The sequence below is a fragment of the Salmo salar genome, unplaced genomic scaffold, assembly GCF_905237065.1.
Source record: "Salmo salar unplaced genomic scaffold, Ssal_v3.1, whole genome shotgun sequence".
Taxonomy (NCBI): Eukaryota; Metazoa; Chordata; class Actinopteri; order Salmoniformes; family Salmonidae; genus Salmo; species Salmo salar.
The window spans coordinates 35,001-56,887 of record NW_025548145.1 but is presented as its reverse complement, the minus strand read 5'-3'; the positions used below and the strand labels follow the sequence as shown (position 1 = coordinate 56,887).

Here is a 21,887-nt window from a genome sequence, read left to right as displayed (position 1 = left end):
TATATGCGCAAACATTATTTTCTGTTATATATATATCCAACTATATATATAATAACTATATATTATATATCTAACTATATATTTTACTTTATTTTATTTTGTTATATTGTCCATATATTCATATACTTTTTCATTCGTATATATATTTCGTTTATTTTTCTTATATATAAATATATATAGTTTTTTTTCTATCCTAACGTTCTAACGATTATTTTTGTTTTTATTTATCAATATCCTGTCTCTCTTTCTCTCTGTTCTCTCTCTCCTGTCTTTCCTCCCTCTCTCTCTCCTTTCTCTCCTCTCCCTCGCTGTCTCTCTCTCCTCTCCCTCGCTGTCTCTCTCTCTCCCTCGCTGTCTCTCTTCTCTCTCCTCGTGTCTCTCTCTCTCTCTCCCTCGCTGTCTCTCTCTCTCTCCTATGTCTCTCTCAATCAGCCTCTTATATTCGTTTATTATAAATTTTATATATTGTTTTTTATATTTTTTTTATTGATATGTCTTTCTGTTTTTTTGTGTGTAATAATTGTTATGTCTGGTATGTTTTGCAGTTTATATATATAGCGAAACATTTAATATTATCTTCCGCGAATTGTAATATATTATATGCATGAGCGTATATTTTATATATATATCATAATCCTGTTTTTTTTTTATTTTTATATATTATATATTATTCCATATTATTATAAAACATTATATATATATATATAACATAAAATATTTATATCAATTTTTTACATATTATATCTATATTCACAAATTTTCTCCTCCTGTCTCTCTCTCTCATCTTTTCTGTCTCTCTCTCTCTCTCTCCTGCTCTCTCTCTCTCACCTCTCTCTCTCTCCTCCTCCCTTCTCTCTCTCCCTCTCTCCTGCTTTTCTCTCTCTCTCTCCCTCCTGTCCTCTCTCCTCCTGTCTCTCTCTCTCTCTCCTCTTCTCTCTCCCTTCTCTCTCTCCCCTCTTTCTTCTCTCTCTTCTCCTATACAATCTCTCTCTCTCTCTCCCTCGCTGTCTCTCTCTCTCTTCCCTCGCTGTCTCTCTCTCTCTCTCTGTAACTCATATATATATATATATGCATGAACGATGTATGTATATATATGAGCTTGACAATATAGTATGCATGAGCAGTCAATAATATATGTAGCAGACGATGTATAATAATGTATTGCATGAACGATGTGTATATGTAAAAATGGTGTATGTATACAATAGCAAGACGAAGGTATTGTGTATGTAGCAAAACAGTGAATAACTATACTATGCACTTAACGATATGTGTATTGTAATAGCAAACGTGTATGTATATGCGCGAAGGCGTAGCAATACGCTTATCATAGCAGGCGATGCAGGAAACAATCTCCTCAAGTCTCTCTTTCATAACTCTCTCTCCTCTCTCTCTCTCTTTCACCTGTCTCTACATAAACATATCTCTCTACATAGCATGTATATACATAAACATTCTCTCTCTTACTCAGGCATTACTGCCTCTGCTCACTGTGGCCTCTCTCACCCTCCACTGCTGTCTCACCATATCTCTGCCGCAAACATGCCATATATGTCTCCTCAAACAGCTCCACCCTTCTTCATAAACATGCCTCCTGCTCTCTGGCTGCTCTCTCTGTGCTGTCTCTATCTCTCTCATAGCATCTCTCTCTCTCTGCGCTGTCTCGCAGGCGTGTCGCAGGCGATAGCAGGCGTGTCGCAGAGCGTGTGCGAATATGTCGCAGGCGATGTGCGCAGAGCAGGTATGTATGCGCAGGCAAACTCATATATATATGTGCGCCAGTGTGCTTCTGTGTGCATGAGCAGTGTATAACAATATGTGTGTGCATGGGCATTATAACATATATGCTGTATACGCAAACGTTATATATGTATGCTGCCTGCAGGGTGTATATATGTATATAAATAAACTTGTATATCTATGTGTGCACATGCACTGTATATATGAAACGTGTATATATATCTCTGCTCTCGCTCAATATATACTCTCTCTCTAAACAAATATATATCTCTCTCTCTCCCATAAACATCTCTCTCTCTCTCTTTGTCTCTCTCTATATATATATAAACATCTTCTCTCTACCATAAGCTGTACTCTCTCTCTCTCTTCCTGTGTCTGCCTTATCCGCCTGTAAACTCTATACTCACAACCATCTCTCCTCAACTCTCTCTCCTCTCTCTCTCTCTCCTCGCTGTCTCTCTCACTCCCTGGCTGTCTCTCTCTCCTGTTTGTCTCTGTCCTGAGCAGATATATATTCGCAACATTTTTTATATGACAGTGTCATGAATATATAAAGCACGTTATATATATATACGTTAATATGTATTTAAGCAGGCGATGTATATATATATATAACCATGAACTTGATGTACGCCGCTAATAGCAGGCAGTGTGTAATATGTATAAACGTGTATAATATGAGCGATATATATGCATACGTTAATATGTAATAGCGGGCGATGTGTAAATATAATACGAAGTGTGTGAATAAGCACAGAGCAGATGTCAGGCGATGTACGGCAGCCATAAGAAATATATTTAATAATAGCGAACAGTGTATGTGTATAATAATAGCAGGCATTGTGTGGAAGCATTATATGGCATGTATATGTATATGTAATAAAGCAGGCAGTGTTAATATATAATATATCAACGATCTTTATTAATTATGTGTAATAGCCAACGATGTATTTAATAATATATGAACGTTAATATATGTCATATGTTAACTAAGTTAATTAACGCGAATATGTATATTATATAAATTTATATATGTAGTGTGTCGCAAACGTGTATGGTGTAACGGCGTGTATATAATAAAGCAGCGTGTATATATATATGCGTTATATATATGTATATAGCAGGCGTTGTATATGTATATAAAAGTTGTGTATAACATGGGCGATATGTATATAATAGCAGGCATTAATATATATATAAAAATATGAACGTGTGTGTGAATATATGTACTTAGGCAGTATTAATATCATGGGCGGTGTATGTATGTAGGCGTGTAATAATATAGACAGTTAATAATAAATGGGCATTAGTATATAATAGCAGGCATTATTAATATGTGTGAGCAGTAATAGCGGGCAGTGTAATATAAATATGAGCATTAATATGGGCGTAATAACCGGGCAGATGTGAATATGTGAGCAGTCAATATGTGAACAATAAAAAACAGAACGATTTAGTGTGTGTATGTAATAATGAATATATGTAAAAATATAAGTATATGTAATAGAAACGTGTATAATAAACCAGGCGTGTGCATAGACGTGTATATCCATGAATAATAAGCAGGCATTAATAATAGCAGGCAATGCTCAATAATAGCAGGCATTAATATGTGTCGCGGAATATTAGCAGACGATGTATGTGTTGTGTAATAAAAAATTTGTATTATTAACATAATATATATTGTTAATAATATCATTATATATATATAGCATTAATATATAACCCCACTTGGGCAATTATATATATATATATAACATTATATATATATGCATGAGCAATTTATATATAATAATATATATATAATTATATATATAACATTATATATATAACGATATATGTCGCAAACATATATATATATACTTGAAACGTTATATATATATACTTAAACATTAATATTATATATATATATAACATTAATATATATATATATATACTTTGTATATATATATATTATACCAAACTATATATATATATATATTAATTACTTCTCTCTCTCTCTCTCGCTGTCTCCTCTCTCTCTCTCCCCTTGCTGTCTCTCTCTCTCTCTCTCGCTGTCTCTCTCTCTCTCCCTCGCTGTCTCTCTCTCTCTCTCTCTCCCTCGCTGTCTCTCTCTCTCTCTCTCCCCTCGCTGTCTCTCTCTCTCTCTCCTCGCTGTCTCTCTCTCTCTCTCCCTCGCTGTCTCTCTCTCTCTCTCCCTCGCTGTCTCTCTCTCTCTCTCTCCTCGCTGTCTCTCTCTCTCTCTCGCAAACGTATATATATATATATATACGCAAACGATGTATATATATATATATGCATACGTTATATATATATATACTTAAAACGTTGCCGAAATATATATATACCAAATATATATATAGCAAATAATAATAATATGAATATATATATATACATAAAATATATATATATATGCATAACATATATATATACATATTTAAAACTATATATATCTATATATATGCATAACCGTTATATATATAAACATTTATATATATATATATGAAACCGTTATATATATATATATAAAACATTAATAATATATCATAGACTTGATATATATGTATGGTATATATATATTGAGCATTATGTGATTAATATATGCAGAGCAGTTATATATACTTTATATTATATGCATATTTATATCAACTTTATATAAAACATTATAGCAAACGTGTGAAATAACTAATAACGATATGCAAACATTATATATATCGCAAACGATATATTATATATATATAAGTGAATAATAATATATGAGCAGTGTGTGTAATATATTAATAGCAACATGTTATAATATTATCCCATATTTTTATGACGTGTAATAATATATTATATGCAACGATGTATATATGTAATAATGCCATTATTAACCCTATTACTTGAAAACGTTAATATAATAATAATAATAATAGCAGGCATTATGTGTATATGTAATAGCAACCGATGTGGCCTGTATATATATATGCATAAATGTCTCTCTCTCTCTCCTCGCTGTCTCTCTCTCTCCTCGCTGTCTCTCTCTCTCTCTCTCTCCCTACACATTCTTCACTTCTCTACTCAAGTGTGTTGCCTGTCTTCAGCATCTCTCTCTCTCTCCTCGCTGTCTCTCTCTCTCTCTCTCCCTCGCTCTCTCTCTCCCACCGCTCTTCTCTCTCCCTCGCTCTCTCTCCCCCTCTCGTCCTCTCTCTCTCCTCCTTCTCTCTCTCCCTCGCTGTCTCTCTCTCCCATAAACATGTCTCTCTCTCCCTGCTGTCTCTCTCCCCTGCTGTCTCTCTCTCTCCCTCGCTGTCTCTCTCTCCCTCAGCTGTTCTCTCTGCTCCCTCGCTGTCTCTCTCTCCTCGCCTGTCTCTCTCTCTCCCTCATCTCTCTCTCTCTCCCTCGCTGTCTCTCTCCCCTCGCTGTCTCTCCTGTTTATCTCTCTCTCCCTCAGCTGTCTCTCTCTCTCCCACCATTGTCTCTCTCTCCTCGGCTGTCTCTCTCTCCTGCGCTGTCTCTCGGCTCTCTCCCTCTCTCTCTCCTCGCTGTGCCTCTCTCCTCTCCCTGCTGTCTCTGGCTCTCTCTCTCTCTCTCTCTCTCTCTCTCTCTCCCCTCGCTGCTTCTCTCCTCTCTCTCTCCCTCGCTGTCTGTCTCTCTCTCTCTCTCCTCAGCTGTCTGTCTCTCTCTCTCTCTCTCCCTCGCTGTCTCTCTCTCCCTCTCCTCTCTCCTCTGCTCATCTCTCTCTCCTCGCTCTCTCTCTCTCCTTCCCTGCCGCTGTCTCTCTGTGTCTCTCTCCTGGCTTGTCTCTCTCTCTCTCCCTCGCTGTCTCTCTCTCTCTCCCCTGGCTGTTCTCTCTCTCTCTCTCCCTCTTTTGTCTCTCTCTCTCCTCGCTGTCTCTCTCTCCTCTCTCTCCCCTCGCTGTCTCTCTCTCTCTCTCCCTCCCTCGCTGTCTCTCTCTCCTGCTGTCTCTCTCCTGCTTCATCTCTCTCTCCCTCGCTGTCTCTCTCTCCCTCATTCTCTCTCTCCCAACATTTAATAATAATAATAACGTGTGTAATATAACGATCTATGTCGCCAACGTGTCTGAATAATAACGAACGATGTGTGAATGAATAGCAAGGGCAAGTGTGAATATTAATAGCGAACGGTGTATGTGCCGAGATATATGCCAAAATTGTGTGTTATTAAATACAATAATTAATAATAATAAAAATATTTAATGATGTTAACTAATAGCAAAACGTGTAATAATAATAGCAAAAATTAGCAATTTGATTAATATATATCCCATAACAATATATACAACGTCTTAATATATAAATAACATATATATTAATATAGTGTAATATATTCATAATATATACACCATAAAACGTTAATAATAGTGTGTGAAAATGAACGTTGTATGTATATAATAATATTAATAGGCATGTGTATTAATAAAGAATTACATTAATATATATATATGCAAAGAACGATCAGAATAATAGCGAAATTAATATAATGTAACGTTGTGTAATACTGCGCGGCCGAATAGTATATAGCCAACGTTAATAGCGATGGTGTAATAATATTAAGCAGAACGATGTAATCTCTGTCTCCGCATTTAATGTCTCTCTCTCTACGCCCTGCGGCTCTCTCTCCTCCTCTGTGTCATATATCATAAACAAATGTCTCCGCAAGTATATATACATAGGTTGTCTCTCCTCAAACATGCTCCTATATAAATTGTAAAATATATATTAAACATGTATATGCAGGCGATATGCTGAAATATACGCAGGCGCATTATGTGAGCGTCTTTACAACCGCAAAATTATCTCTCTCTCTCTCTCTCCCTAAGCTCATGTCTCTCTCCCTAGCTGTCTCTCTCTCTCTCTCTCCTCTCTCTCTCCCTCGCTGTCTCTCTCTCTCTCCTGGCTGTCTGTCTCTCTCTCTCTCTCTCCTCGCTGTCTGTCTCTCTCTCCCTCCTGCTCTCTCTCTCCCCCTCTCTGTCTCTCTCTCCCTCGCTGTCTCTCTCTCCGGCTGTCTCTCTCTCCCTCGCTGCCCTCCCCCTCGCTGTCGCTCTTACAGGCGATTATATGGCAACGTTAATATATAATATGAGCGATGTCTTCTTAGATATATAACAACGATGTGGAAATTAATATGTAGTTTCATAATAATATTATATAAAATAAAATATTTAATATGTAATAGCAACACGTGTATGTAATAGCAGACAGTGTATGTATGTAAGGTTTATTATCGTTAATAGCGGGCATTAATATATCAACCAATATATATGCGACGTTACAATAATAATTAATATGCCGAATAATAATAACTTATATTTAATATTGAAACGTGTGATGTGTGTAATTGTAATAAAATACTTGAATAATTGTGTATTAAATAAATATGTGATTAATAATAAGCCCAACGTTAGTAATAATAATGGCGTTAATGTCGTAATAGCAGACCAGGTGGATATCAATAGCCAACGTTAATGCGAATAATAATTATAACGTTAATAGCAGGGCAGTGTGGTTGAACAATGCAATAATATGTATATAATAAATAAATAAAGATTAGCAACCAATATTATATTAATAATAATATATAATAATCTCTCTCTCTCGCAACTATATATATATCATAACGTGCATATATATATATAAATGCAATGCATTCTCTCTCTCTCTCTCTCCACCGCTGTCTCTCTCTCCTCTTCTCTCTCTCCCTCGCTGTCTCTCTCTCTCCCTCGCTCTCTCTCTCTCTCCTCGCTGTCTCTCTGTCTCTCTCCCCTCGCTGTCTCTCTCTCTCTCTCCTCGGGGTGTCTCTCTCTCTCTCCCTGGCTGTCTCTCTCTCTCTCTCCCTCAGCAATATAATATAACCATAGGCGTGTATGTATAAGCCAGGCGATGTATAATATATAATAATATATGCCAACGTTATATATACTTGAGCGTATATATATGTCGCAAGGCGATGTGTAATAAAAATAAACTTGTGTAATGGACATTATTAATAATAGCTTATTTAGCGAATAATAACAATTATGTGAATAATATCAGGATGTGCAAATATGTCATAACATATTTAATATCCGCAGAGCATTATATATGTAATATGTAATATATATGGTGATATGTACTTGGGCAGTGTAAGCAGAGTGCGGTGTATATACAAACGTTAATTGTGAATAATAACCCCGGGCGTTAATAGCGAATATGTCCGCCAGGCAGGTTGTGCGGAGCCAATATTGTTGTGTGTGAATACGCCAGTGCGTGTGTATGTATAGCCAAATTCCCTGAATATATTGTGTCATATGTGATGTATGTAATAATAAACAGTGTATAATAAAACGTGTATATGTATATATATATGATAATAATATGTCGCAGAAGATGTATATATGTCGGGCGCAGTATATATATATAGAACGTGTGCAAACGATATAGCAAACATTAATGAGCAGTGTGGCAGAGCATTGTATATATACTTGAAACATTAATATATATACTTGAAACGTGTATATACTTAACCAATAATATATAGCAAAATATATATATGTCAAACGATGTGTGATATAATAGCAAACGATGTATATATATATGTATAAAACGTGTATATTAATAATAAATAGCCAACGTTAATATTAATATCATCGCAACATTAATATGTAATAGCAGAGCACGATTTAATAATTGAACAGTTAATTAATAATAAGCAAATATATGGCGAACGGTGTGTGTAGAAACAGGTGTTTAATAATAGCCGAAACAGTGTGTGTTGAATATGCGAACAGGAGTGTATGTGTATATAATAAATAAGCAAATCAACATAATAATAATATCAAACATAAATATCATAATATATGTCATAAGGTATATATAATTGTATAATAACTATGAGATGTATAATATAGCATTATATAATATAAACCCCGAGCGTTAATAATATGTTGCGGGCGATGTCTTTAATAATAATAAACAAAGTGATGTGAATAGTAATGCGAACGTTAATAATGTATATGTCCGCCAGGTATGATACTAATATATTAATAATAATACCGTCAATAATAATATAAAGAAAGTTAATCGCATTATATATATATCTTGGGTGTATATTATGACATATGTTAAGCAGAGCATTATATATACGCAAACTATATATGTATGTATGTGTATGTCGCCAGGCAGTGTGTATATGAGCGTTAATCGAATAATAAACGGGCGATGTATGAGTAATAAGCAAGATCCACTAATGCCCGAACGATGTATGGCAGGTAATGCGGGCAGGTGTATGTGTGAATACATGAGCAGTTATTGAATAATATAACGTTAATATGTAAAATAGCAATACGCAAAATAGCAGATTGTGTGTTAGCAGGCGTTAGTATGTGTAATAGCCGGGCGATTATATTACTTTCGGGCAGTGTGTAATAATAGCAGAACATAATATTTAATAGCAATTATTGTTAACGTTATATATAATATAGCAGGCGTTATTATTGCCAGGCAGTGTATATAATATTGAGCATTAATAATATGTTATAACGTTAATATGCCAGAACGTTTTTGTATATGAAGGTAATAGACAATAGCAGGGTTATAACATACATAAACGTTAGCGATATTATATATAACCATCGCAAATATAATACAAATATATAAATAATATTGCGTGTATTATATGTAGCAACGATTAATATTATTGTCGCGGGCGATATGTCATAACTAATGGCAAGGGGCGATGTATGTATAATAAAAAATAGCAGGCATTTATTAATATGTATGTGCAAGTATATATGTTATATAGCAACGGTGTAATAATATATAATGCGGGCGATGTGTGTATACGCGGGCGTGTATGTGTATGTAATAGCAACTTTAATATGTGTAATATTACTTGAGCAGTGTAATAATAATAATAACAAAGTGTATATATGCGTTAAAAAAAACAGTGTATATATGCATAGCAAACGATGTATATATATGATTATAACATATATATAATAATAATATACATAAAACGTATATATATATATATATGCGCAAACATATATATATATATATATATAAACATCATTTATATTTACAAACAGTTATATATATAATATATCACATTTATATATATATATGTCTATATATTAATAATGCAACACGTTATATATACGTGCGAAACATTATGTGTATATATATAACCATAAACACGTATATATATATAAGCGAAACGTGTGTATATAATAAATATAACGTGTATATGTATCGCAGAGCGATGTATATATGCGCGAACATATATATATAATAAGCAACAGTTATATATATAGCGATGTATGTGCAGACAGTGTATATGCGCAGAGCATTAATATATCAGCAACATTACACTATATATTTAGCAACGTGCCGGCGTATATATCGCAAACGATAACGTGTATATGCGCAAACGTTAAAACGATGTGTCCCAGAGCATATTATATATATATATGCATATATATTATATATATATTATATATCGGGATATATTATATATATATATGTATGTCGTAAACGATGTAGTAATATATATTATTAATAATTATATATAATATATATTAATATGATTATAATATTTATTCTATATATAATCACATTATATATAGAATAGCAGCATTATATATATTTTATTTAATTATTTATATTATATTGAAATAATACTACAACGTGTATTAGTAAATACAAACAGTGAACTAATAGCGAGTTATATCAATACTATGTATTAATATCCAGATAATAGCCCATTATAATTGCCATTTTTAATACGGTTATTTCTTATATATGCCGCAAATAATTTTTCATATATTTTATTGATAATTTATAATTTTTTTTATTATTTTTATTATTTTTAAAATTACCGTATATTATTATTTCACTGTATATATTTTTTTACTAAATGTTATAATCGATATTTAAAATTTCCTATATAGTTTTGTTCATAAATAAATATCGATAATGATTCATATTTATTCATACTTTAATTAATATGTATATACTAAATTATTTTTGTGCAGTTATAATAATAACGTCATTAATATATATGCGAGGCATAATTATTTATGTTTAATATATATAGCTGTATATGCCAGCATAATCTGTTGTCGATGATATTATATATATAATATGTCTTCATTTAATTTTAAATATATTTAATGTAACAATAGTGTTATTTTTATCTATTCAATATCACTGCGTTATATATTCCAGCGTCTCTAATAATATTCATACAATACATTATATTTAAATTACGATGTTATGAATATTGGTAATATCTACTTTATTAATATGTACCATTATTTAATACATTTGTAATATCCATTATATTATGCACCGGGCGATGTAATGTCTAACGTTAATAATAATAAAGCGTTAATAATAAAATTTTTTTGAGTCATATGATGTTATGTATTATGTTATATGTGCCACATCAATATTCACCAAGCATTAATAAGTCATGGTGTATATATGCGCAAGCATTATCAGCACGTGTATGCCATTGTATTGGATGTTATATGCTATATGTAATAATATTAAAAAATTAATATCAAAATTAATATGGCGTCGTAATAATAATGCGGTTATCGTGGAGCGTTAATATGCGAACGGTGTATGTAATATGCGTTATAAATATATCCTATTTATTTTTATATAATATCAATTGAATTTTAATATTATCTTAATAATAATAATAATATTTGTGATTATTTATTGCCGAATATTTGTATGAATAATAATATCACATGCCCAGTTAATAATAATAATTATATAGCATTTATATATTACTTTTTTAATATTCCCTATTTTATATGTTATATCTTACACTTTTTCAGATTATGTATATGTATAATCTTTTTTTATTTTTTTTTTTTATTTTTTTTTATTTTTTTATTTTCTTATTCGTTTTTTTATATATTGATTTTTTTTTATTATTATGTTATTGTTCTTGTTTTATGTTTATTGTATATGATTTGTATGTTTTGTTGTTATAGTTTATGATATTGCATTTTTGTTACGTTGTTACGTACTCCGGAAGATATTTGTATAATAATGGATTTTTTTTTTTTTATTTTAATAATTTTTATATTTTTCTTCGCATTACGAGCTTTTAATCCGGCTGTATTTATCATTGTATATTTTAGTGTAATTATAACGTTAATAAATACGGTGTTATGTTTCTTAATAGCAACTATATTAGCCTGTAATAGCGGACGTAATATGAATTGTCATAGCCCTGCTCTCTCCCTCGCTGTCTCTCTCTCCCCTCGCTGTCTCTCTCTCTCCCTCGCTGTCTCTCTCTCTCCTCGCTGTCTCTCTCTCTCCTCGCTGTCTCTCTCTCGCCCTCGCTGTCTCTCTCTCTCCCTCGCTGTCTCTCTCTCCTCTCCCTCGCTGTCTCTCTCTCCCTCGCTGTCTCTCTCTCTCCTCGCTGTCTCTCTCTCCCTCGCTGTCTCTCTCTCCCTCGCTGTCTCTCTCTCCCTCGCTGTCTCTCTCTCCCTCGCTGTCTCTCTCTCCGCTGTCTCTCTCCTCGCTGTCTCTCTCGTTTTTTTCGCGTGCGCTGTCTTGCTCTCTTCGCTGTCTCACACGCTCTCTCTCGCTGTCTCGCGCTCTCTCTCGCTGTCTCCCGCTCTCTCTCTTGCTGTCTCCCGCTCTCTCTCGCTGTCTTCTCTCTCCCTTGCTGTCTCTCGCTCTCTCGCTCTCGCTGTCTTCTCTCTCGCTGTCTCTTCTCTCTCCCTCTCTCCTCCAGGTGTATTCTAACCTCTATCCTCTCTTCTCTCTCCCTCTCTCCTCCAGGTGTATTCTAACCTCTATCCTCTCTTCTCTCTCCCTCTCTCCTCCAGGTGTATTCTAACCTCTATCCTCTCTTCTCTCTCCCTCTCTCCTCCAGGTGTATTCTAACCTCTATCCTCTCTTCTCTCTCCCTCTCTCCTCCAGGTGTATTCTAACCTCTATCCTCTCTTCTCTCTCCCTCTCTCCTCCAGGTGTATTCTAACCTCTATCCTCTCTCTTCTCTCTCTCCTCCAGGTGTATAAAGGTTCTGCCACGTCCTACCAGATGCCCGGCCTGCAGCCCAACAGTGAGTACCGCTTCAGGGTGTGTGCCATCCGCCAGTGCCAGGATGCTCCAGAGCTGAGTGGTCCCTACAGCCCCACGGTGACGCTCTCCCCCCAGCGCAGTGAGCTGTCAGCGGGCAGTGTGAGCAGTGTGGGCCCCCGGGCTGGAGCTGATCCCGCCAGGCCCTTAACAGATGAGCAGTGGGCTGCTCTCATCATCATGCTCTGTGCAGTCATCTCCATCCTCATCGCTTTCATCATCCAGTACTTTGTTATCAAGTGAGCTGTATCTCCTTTCGTTCCTCTCCTCCGTCTCCTCCTTTCCTTCTCCTCCAAGCTGCAGGGTTACAGCTTTAATTTCCCGTTGATGTTGTAGTTTATGTTTGTAGTTTATTTCTGTTGTCACCTCTGGGTGATTATGATTAGCAGAGGGAGGGAGTCCAGGAGGCAGGTAGGAAGTCCAGAGGAAATGATATAATGTATTGCTATGATACCTTCCTGTCTTCCCCCCCTCCCTAACCTCCCTTTACAGAAGCCTCTCAATGTTTATCAAGACTCCGCTGTGGTTGGTTACCCTGCACAGAATAGAGTACCACATTATGAGTCATAATACCCATAAGACCTAGCGGTCAAACAGGGAAATGGTTCCAATAGTTTTTCCACCATTCATTTTTTTTCCACATAGGGGATTTTAGAAACACTTACAATTAAGGGCTGTGTTGCGTGTAGGCTAACCCTGGCGTGACATTTTGATAACCGTGTAAATCTCTTTCAGACAAGGTGACTTTTGTCAATATATGTATTTACCATGCAAAACTTAAATGCTAATTAGCTGCTAATGTGGCTATCATAAAGAACTACAAATCCCATGATGATCTGGACGAGACTGACGAATCGAGGCAAAGGTAACAATATCTGGATTAACTATCTAATGTTAGCTAAATGTAGTAATGAATAAATTGGCTAAAAAAAAAAATGTAAATGGACAATTCTGACAACTGTCTTGTGCAAGTTTTAAATTGACACAATACCTGTTAACTAAGGTGTCAGCTAGAGATGAGGTGCAGGAGCATGCTGGGATTTGTAGTTTTGCATGTTGTCTACTTTGACGCTTATTAGCATTTTCCGTCTGAGAGTAAAATGGAGCCGAAAAATATTGATATAAGTCCTAGAGAGTTTACACGGTTATCAAAACGTCACGGCAGTGTTAGCCTACACAAAACACAGCCCTTAATTTTTAAGTGTTTCTAAAATCCCCTATGTGGGGAAAAAAAAAAATGAAGGGTGGAAAAAACTATTGGAACCATTTCCCTGTTTGACCGCTAGGTTTTATGGGTATTATGTCACCTCTCCACTGTGAGGCTCTATACTTCGTTGTGATTGGTTAACCTGTACAGAATGGATAATGAAGGAGCAGGGATATAGGGTTAAAAGAAATTTCACTCATCATGTACGTGTCCGACCATATATATGTATAGATTATTCATTTATTTATATCTGAGTTTAAAAGGGGCCGGTATGAAACTATATTAGTATGTAGGTTTCTATTATGTAGCCTATGTGCTGTTATAACCTGGGACCTGATTTTGGCCAGTGTTTTGCACAGAAGTGCATGTTCAGATGCGCAGGTGTAGGTGTGCCACAGTTACACATGCTGGCTTCACGTGCTCGTTGGGAAATAGGAAACTGGGCAATGGTAAGTCTGACCAGGATTTGTGTTCCAAGTGCTTTTGAAGTCAGAATAATTCTTCAACCGATTTAGATTCAAGCTAGCTTGCTAGGCTTGCTAACATTGCTTATAATAAAGTTAGCTAGCTTGCTTAACGTTGACAAAATATGGTCAGACTGGCTACGTTTATCCAAATGGATACAGTTCTAATTGTCAGAAAGTGATTTGTCATTTGTTTTGGTTGAAAAGGTTAAAGGTCAGTGGTGAAATGTCTCAACTCGATTAACGACATTTTCTCAAGAGTTTCCCCCACTTGTAATTCCCGACTTCTTCATTCAAGTGAAATTTCCGACTGGGAACTCGGAGCTTCCGATAACTCCGCTTAGCATGTGAACACAGCAACAGTTAGGAAGTGGCTGGATGATGGGATTGGGGGGGGTTCATCTGAGGTCAGAGGTCAGATGTACCGACAGAGATACCTAGGAAGGGGGAAGTGGCCCTCACACCTTCTGTAGTTTATATAAAGGGTTAAATAGAGAGGAAGAATAAATATCCAATTCTTGTTTGCATTATAGAACATTCATTTAGCACTTTCCAACTTTCTTGCTGTTCAGAATGTGTAGGGATGCAGAAGTTGACTGGAGAAATGTTTAGTATATTTTTGTATAGTGCAGACACAAGGACCTGTTAGTTGTTGGAGAAATTAATCGCTCAGAAGTAGAGTTTAGGGGGAAAAAAAATAAATAAAAAAAACCCCCAAACTAACACAATGATGATGAATAATTCTAATTATTTTTACTATCATATAGTTATACTGTAGCTTGTATTTACAATCATGCAGAATTATTATTTTTTTTTTCTTCAGCACAAAACATGTACTTGGCTTTACTATCCTTATTCTGCCTCTGTTATTTTTGTTTTCTTCATCACTACTTCATTTTGCACCTTTAGTGAAAGAGGGAAACCTTGACTGAATGTGTCTTGGTGTTGCTATCCATTTTTTATAGATCTACATATTTTCAGAGTATACCAGCCCTACAGGTGTTTTAATAAAAGTTCTAGTACCTTCCACATGATGGGTTCTCATGGTAACAACAGATGGGTTTTATTTTCTCCCCGTCGGTATCAGACCGGTTTGTTGTTTTCAGAGGATTAAAGAAAACAATCATTTCTCTGAATTTTTTTTGTTTGTTTTTAGTTTGTTTCTGTTTTTACAAAATTATTATTATTTTTTTTTTTTTTTTAGAAAACACAATTTGTTTTTGTTTATTTTATTTTTTTAGCAATATTGATTTGATGTTAGTAATAAACATATAATACGTATAATAATAATCATGATGAAATTAAATAATAGTATTTGGAGGATTATCAACGTTTCTGATTTATTTTGATTTCTTTACATCAGAGTCATTCATGTGAATATCTATTTTTATAAGATTGTATTATACGGTATTACATAGATTATGTCCAGAGAATATAAGAAAATACCTAAGTAGCTAAATAATCATAAACCATGAAAAGTAGAAACTACCGCAGATCAGAACTGTGTTAACTCGTACTTCCTGTTTAATCTATAAAGTTTGGCCTTTTTTTTGTTTGTTTTTTGCGGACACACACTTGTCACGCCATTTCACCCGGTGTATGGCGCTATACGTCACGAGGGGGGGGTGTCGTAGATTTCAGCGTTCATATGGGTGCACACAGTATAGAGACCCAGCTGAGCACTCGCTCAAGTCTGGATGGTGGGATCTCTTCAACACACCGCTAAAGGTTTGCTAGTGCGGGGGCGTGTACAGTACAACGACTTTCAAAATCACATTAAACCACTGTCTTTCCTCCAGTATTGTCTTGTGATGGATCTTACGGTTTCATCAGGGAGCCTTAAAGAAGTAAACAAATGGCATCGCTGAATTCACGCTATTGTTTTCTTATTTCACGCTGCCGCAGAATAGAAAGAAGCTAAACAAATGATTTTGAATTTCATTGTTTATTAAAGTTGAGAGATAACAGTCACTCAAAGTAAGGGAATGTTCAATGAGGCTGGGTGTTTTAGTATTCCTCCAGGATAATGTGGTGTAGTTGGTAGATATTATTGTGTAGTTGGTAGATAATAGGGTGTAGTTGGTAGATAATAGGGTGTAGTTGGTGGATAATATGGTGTAGTTGGTGGATAATATGGTGTAGTTGGTAGATAATGTGGTGTAGTTGGTAGATAATGTGGTGTAGTTGGTAGATAATATGGTGTAGTTGGTAGATAATATGGTGTAGTTGGTAGATAATATGGTGTAGTTGGTGGATAATGTGGTGTAGTTGGTGGATAATGTGGTGTAGTTGGTAGATAATGGGGTGTAGTTGGTGGATAATGTGGTGTAGTTGGTGGATAATGTGGTGTAGTTGGTGGATAATGTGGTGTAGTTGGTGGATAATGTGGTGTAGTTGGTGGATAATGTGGTGTAGTTGGTGGATAATGTGGTGTAGTTGGTGGATAATATGGTGTAGTTGGTGGATAATGTGGTGTAGTTGGTGGATAATGTGGTGTAGTTGGTGGATAATGTGGTGTAGTTGGTGGATAATAGGGTGTAGTTGGTGGATAATAGGGTGTAGTTGGTGGATAATGTGGTGTAGTTGGTGGATAATGTGGTGTAGTTGGTGGATAATGTGGTGGAGTTGGTGGATAATGTGGTGGAGTTGGTGGATAATATGGTGTAGTTGGTGGATAATATGGTGTAGTTGGTACATAATGTGGTGTAGTTGGTGGATAATGGGGTGTAGTTGGTGGATAATGTGGTGTAGTTGGTGGATATTATGGTGTAGTTGGTGGATATTATGGTGTAGTTGGTAGATAATAGGGTGTAGTTGGTGGATAATAGGGTGTAGTTGGTGGATAATAGGGTGTAGTTGGTGGATAATAGGGTGTAGTTGGTGGATAATAGGGTGTAGTTGGTAGATAATGTGGTGTAGTTGGTGGATAATAGGGTGTAGTTGGTGGATAATAGGGTGTAGTTGGTGGATAATAGGGTGTAGTTGGTGGATAATAGGGTGTAGTTGGTGGATAATAGGGTGTAGTTGGTGGATAATAGGGTGTAGTTGGTGGATAATAGGGTGTAGTTGGTGGATAATAGGGTGTAGTTGGTGGATAATAGGGTGTAGTTGGTGGATAATAGGGTGTAGTTGGTGGATAATAGGGTGTAGTTGGTGGATAATAGGGTGTAGTTGGTGGATAATAGGGTGTTAGTTGCCCTTCAACAAATATAGAAGACCCAAGGACATCCAAAATCCATCAGTTTAACAAAGGAAGTAACGCTGATACTGAATGTGTGTGAGAGAGAGAGACAGAGAATCTAATTGACACGTAGTCTAATTCAATACTAAATTCCAAAATACTGACCATTTTAATCGATAACAAATTTACATGACCTTCCGCTGAATTCTATCAAATCAAATACTGACGCCTTTAAAATATGCCAGCTAACTGAGAAACCGTTGACAGCATGATGACACAAATCACTGAAAATGAAAGGCGCAATTAATCTGATCTTGTTCAATCGAAACGCTAACAATTGAATCCCTGTGATTGACAGTCTACAGGTATTAATTGCATGTTGACTAACCAATCGCAGTGAAATTAGATAAATGAAGTCATGACCAGTTTCATGTATTTAATTCAATAGCCTAGTAGATTGGCTTGATAGCAGCATTTTATTAACGTTTTTGGTTTGACTAGCAAGCAAAACATGACGTTACACATCGTCGACTTTCGGGACCCAATTTTCCAGCCACTTTTGTAGCTAGCTATCATTAGTAGAAATAAAGCCAAATGATGTCCTAATGTGAAAGTATAGATTATCCACCGTGATGTTGTCGGGTTAAGAAGTTATGACCGAGGTCCCCAGGCGAGAGGGGTTCTCGGTTGAACGTGGACGAGCGTCGGACAGTCCTTTGCACTTTGAAACGCACTCTACACCCGTTACATATAACGCCCACCGGGTAAAAAATGGCATGTAAATGACAATGTCCCTTCTTCTTTTCCTCCTCCTCTGTGTGTTCCAAGTCCTTTGTAACCGATTGCCGAGTTATGCGAGCTAATCAATGTAGTCTGTGATCAGGCAGTAGTCTAGTGATGTGTTTTGTTATGGACAAATATGATTCTGGCTGTTGCAACCATTTATAATGCTGACGATACAGGTACTTCGAGAGAAAAAAAAACAATGTGTTTTGGGGGGGAAATGACATTTGATTTGGTCGACCAGACATCGTTTGATTTCTGATGTCTTAACATTATTTTTTTTTTTTTGTCGTTTTAAAGAATTAAATTCCTATTTTTGATAGTGATTGCATCGTTGTGCCATTGTAACACCTCAGCATGGTGGCAGGTCAAACTACTACCATCCGAGCTGAGCAGAGAATGAAGAAACTAAACGCTACAAATATAATGACACCGTTTTTATGTAATTTTAATGTTTGCAGTTACCTCATACACCGTACATTCCAAAATGAAAATTTGTTATATTATAAATACTACAAGTACCAGACATATCACTTTCAAATGTTCGTTATGGGGGGGGAAATAATGTATAATCATAAGTATGTATCTGTATAGCCATGATATCTACAAAGATCCATGCACAATAAAGATTTATAATTCTTAATTTCACCTTGTCTTGATTTTGTCATGTCACGTTTTCCTCTGCATTTTTGTGGACCCCCTCGGGACAGGACCACAGTGTCTCTCCCCCCCCCCCCCGGGACAGGACCACAGTGTCTTCCCCCCCCTCGGGACAGGACCACAGTGTCTCCCCCCCCCCCCCCCTCGGGACAGGACCACAGTGTCTCCCCCGGGACAGGACCACAGTGTCTCCCCCCGGGACAGGACCACAGTGTCTCCCCCCCCTCGGGACAGGACCACAGTATCCCCCGACTTGGATGTGGGCTCCCAGACAGTGTCCCAACGATCGACCACCTGGTCGTGGACTGGGGACGGACAAACAAACCCCACAGAGCCCCGGGACACAATTAGATCCAACCAAGTCATGAGAAAACAAAAAGATAATTACTTGACACATTGGAAAGAATTAACAACAAAAAACTGAGCAAACTAGAATGTTATTTGTCCCTAAACAGAGAGTACACAGTGGCAGAATACCTGACCACTGGGACTGACCCAAACTTAAGGAAAGCTTTGACTATGTACAGACTCAGTGAGCATAGCCTTGCTATTGAGAAAGGCCGCCGTAGGCAGACCTGGCTCTCAAGAGAAGACAGGCTATGTGCAACACTGCCTACAATATGAGGTGGAAACTGAGCAGCACTTCCTAACCTCCTGACAAATGTATGACCATATTAGAGAGACATATTTCCCTCAAATTACACAGATCCACAAAGAATTAGAAAACAAAGCAGATTTTGATAAACTCCCATATCTACTGGGTGAAATATCACAGTGTGCCATCACAGCAGCAAGGTTTGTGACTTGAAGAACAAACACCATTGTAAATACAATCTATAATTATGTTTATTTCACCATTTGTACTTTTAACTTATTTGCACATCATTACAACACTGTATATAGACACATAATATGACATTTGAAATGTCGTCATTCTTTTGGAACTTTTGTGAGTGTACTGTTCATTTATTTCACTTTATGATCTACTTCACTTGTTTTGGCAAAGTTAGCAGAAGTTGAGAGAGAGAGATCTGGACCAGCAGCACGACCAGGTGGACTGGGGACGGCCAAGTGGCCCTGAGGCATTCAATGCACTTACAACCAGTAACACAGTGTAAAGAGAAGGGCCATGCAACGCAGTTTATCTCTCCAGACTGAACCTAGCCCTCCCCGGCTCATAGACGCTGGAGTCTGAGACGGGGGGGGGGGGGGGTCAGTCTGGGGGCCCACGTACAGGTCGGAGGACACCGCGGCCACGTCTGGGGGCCCACGTACAGGCCCCACACCACCTGAGGTTTTAATTGAAGGGGTCAGTCCAAAGGATGTCAAGGATCAGGATTTTGTATGGAGGAACAGCCTTATTAAGATTTCTCCCAATGTGTTCTATAAAACATTGGAAAGGGCTAATCTTTGCAGTGCTAGAATATTGAAAGTCTTTTACAGTTGTTTTTTTGTTACCTGTTAAGCTAAATATATTTCTCTGATTTTCAGTTTTAATGTACCACCAAGTCCATTTTACTCTGCACACAGAATACCCCTGAAGTACCCCATCTTGTACATTTTACCAGTAAGCCTATGATCTCATGAGTCATCTCAAATACCCCCTGTGGATAGGCCAGGTGCTCCCAGTGGTCTTAGTACCTGCTGGTTGGGAAACACTGTATTAATCAGGAGGTTTTGGGGGGAGGATCTGGAAGGTAAGGGAAGGGGAATCTGTGTGGCTCAGTTGGTAGAGCATGGTGTTTGCAACGCCAGGGTTGTGGGTTCGATTCCCACGGGGGACCAGTACGAAAAAATATTTTAAAAAATGGATGAAATGTATGCACTCACTACTGTAAATCGCTCTGGATTAGAGCATCTGCTAAATGACTAAAATGTAAATGAATCTGTAAGGGAAGAGCTTTTAAACTGTTTGGCAGGTTGTTTTGGAGTGGTCAGAACAGAAGAGAAGGTTTTCTCCCCTTTGACTAGTCTGTCGTAAGGAACACTATGAATGTACCTGTGTTCTGGGGCCAAAGACTGACACCAGAACAGTTTAGGGGAACGGAGTTGGCACGGACTGACTGGGATCAGAAATTATCCCTGTCATTTTATCACCTCAAAGCGCTCACACCGGCCCGTTTCTCCCCTTCAGACCCCCTGTTATTAAACACCAATTAAGACAGGCCCACTGGGCTTAGAATGGACCAGCCCATCTGGCATTTGGCCAAAAAATTCCCTTTGGCCATTCTAGTCCACCCCTAGCAGTTGGGGATGCTGTTTCTGCTTTTCTGTCGTGCTCCAGCCAGCTACGACACATCTTCACACACGTCCCAATGTGAACAACAGCCACCTGATAAATCAACAGCCCTGTTCTGCTACCTAGTACACAGTGGCCATTTTTTCATGGCTTTTTTTTGAGGGATGTCTCGTTAGAAAATTAGCTTTGAGGAAAGACACAGATCTGTGATCAAATTAGCCTCGTAACTACTTTAATGTGGCAAATAAATGACACGCGTGTTCATCATTACGTGGTAAAGATATCAGGACACGTCACGCATTACCCTGTCAGTCGATTAGCAAGGGGACACGCGGAGAAAAGGTACCGATCCGAGCCAGGGAGACATGATTTAAGGAATGGACAAACGCACTCGCTCATTCATTCACTCTGTTTACATGTGTATCTCTTGTTGCTGGACGGATGGAGCGATGAAGGGGAGAGGTATTTGTTTTTTTTTGGGGGGGGGACAAACACGCTCGTCCTGTCGACAGGATGGAGACACAGA

The 21,887-nt window shown here is 37.1% G+C and overlaps 1 protein-coding gene across 1 annotated transcript in view; it reads left to right on the top strand.

Annotated features, from left to right (window-relative positions):
• LOC106581560 (fibronectin type-III domain-containing protein 3A) overlaps window positions 1–13,844 on the top strand; it is a gene marked incomplete at its 5' end in the record, with an annotated part of 70,019 nt that extends 56,175 nt beyond the window's left edge. Inside the window, one exon of the mRNA XM_045711964.1 lies at window positions 12,759–13,844. Within this exon, the coding sequence (XP_045567920.1) occupies window positions 12,759–13,070 (312 nt within the window). The remainder of the gene's footprint in view (window positions 1–12,758) is intronic.
• Window positions 13,845–21,887: the final 8,043 nt, after the last annotated feature.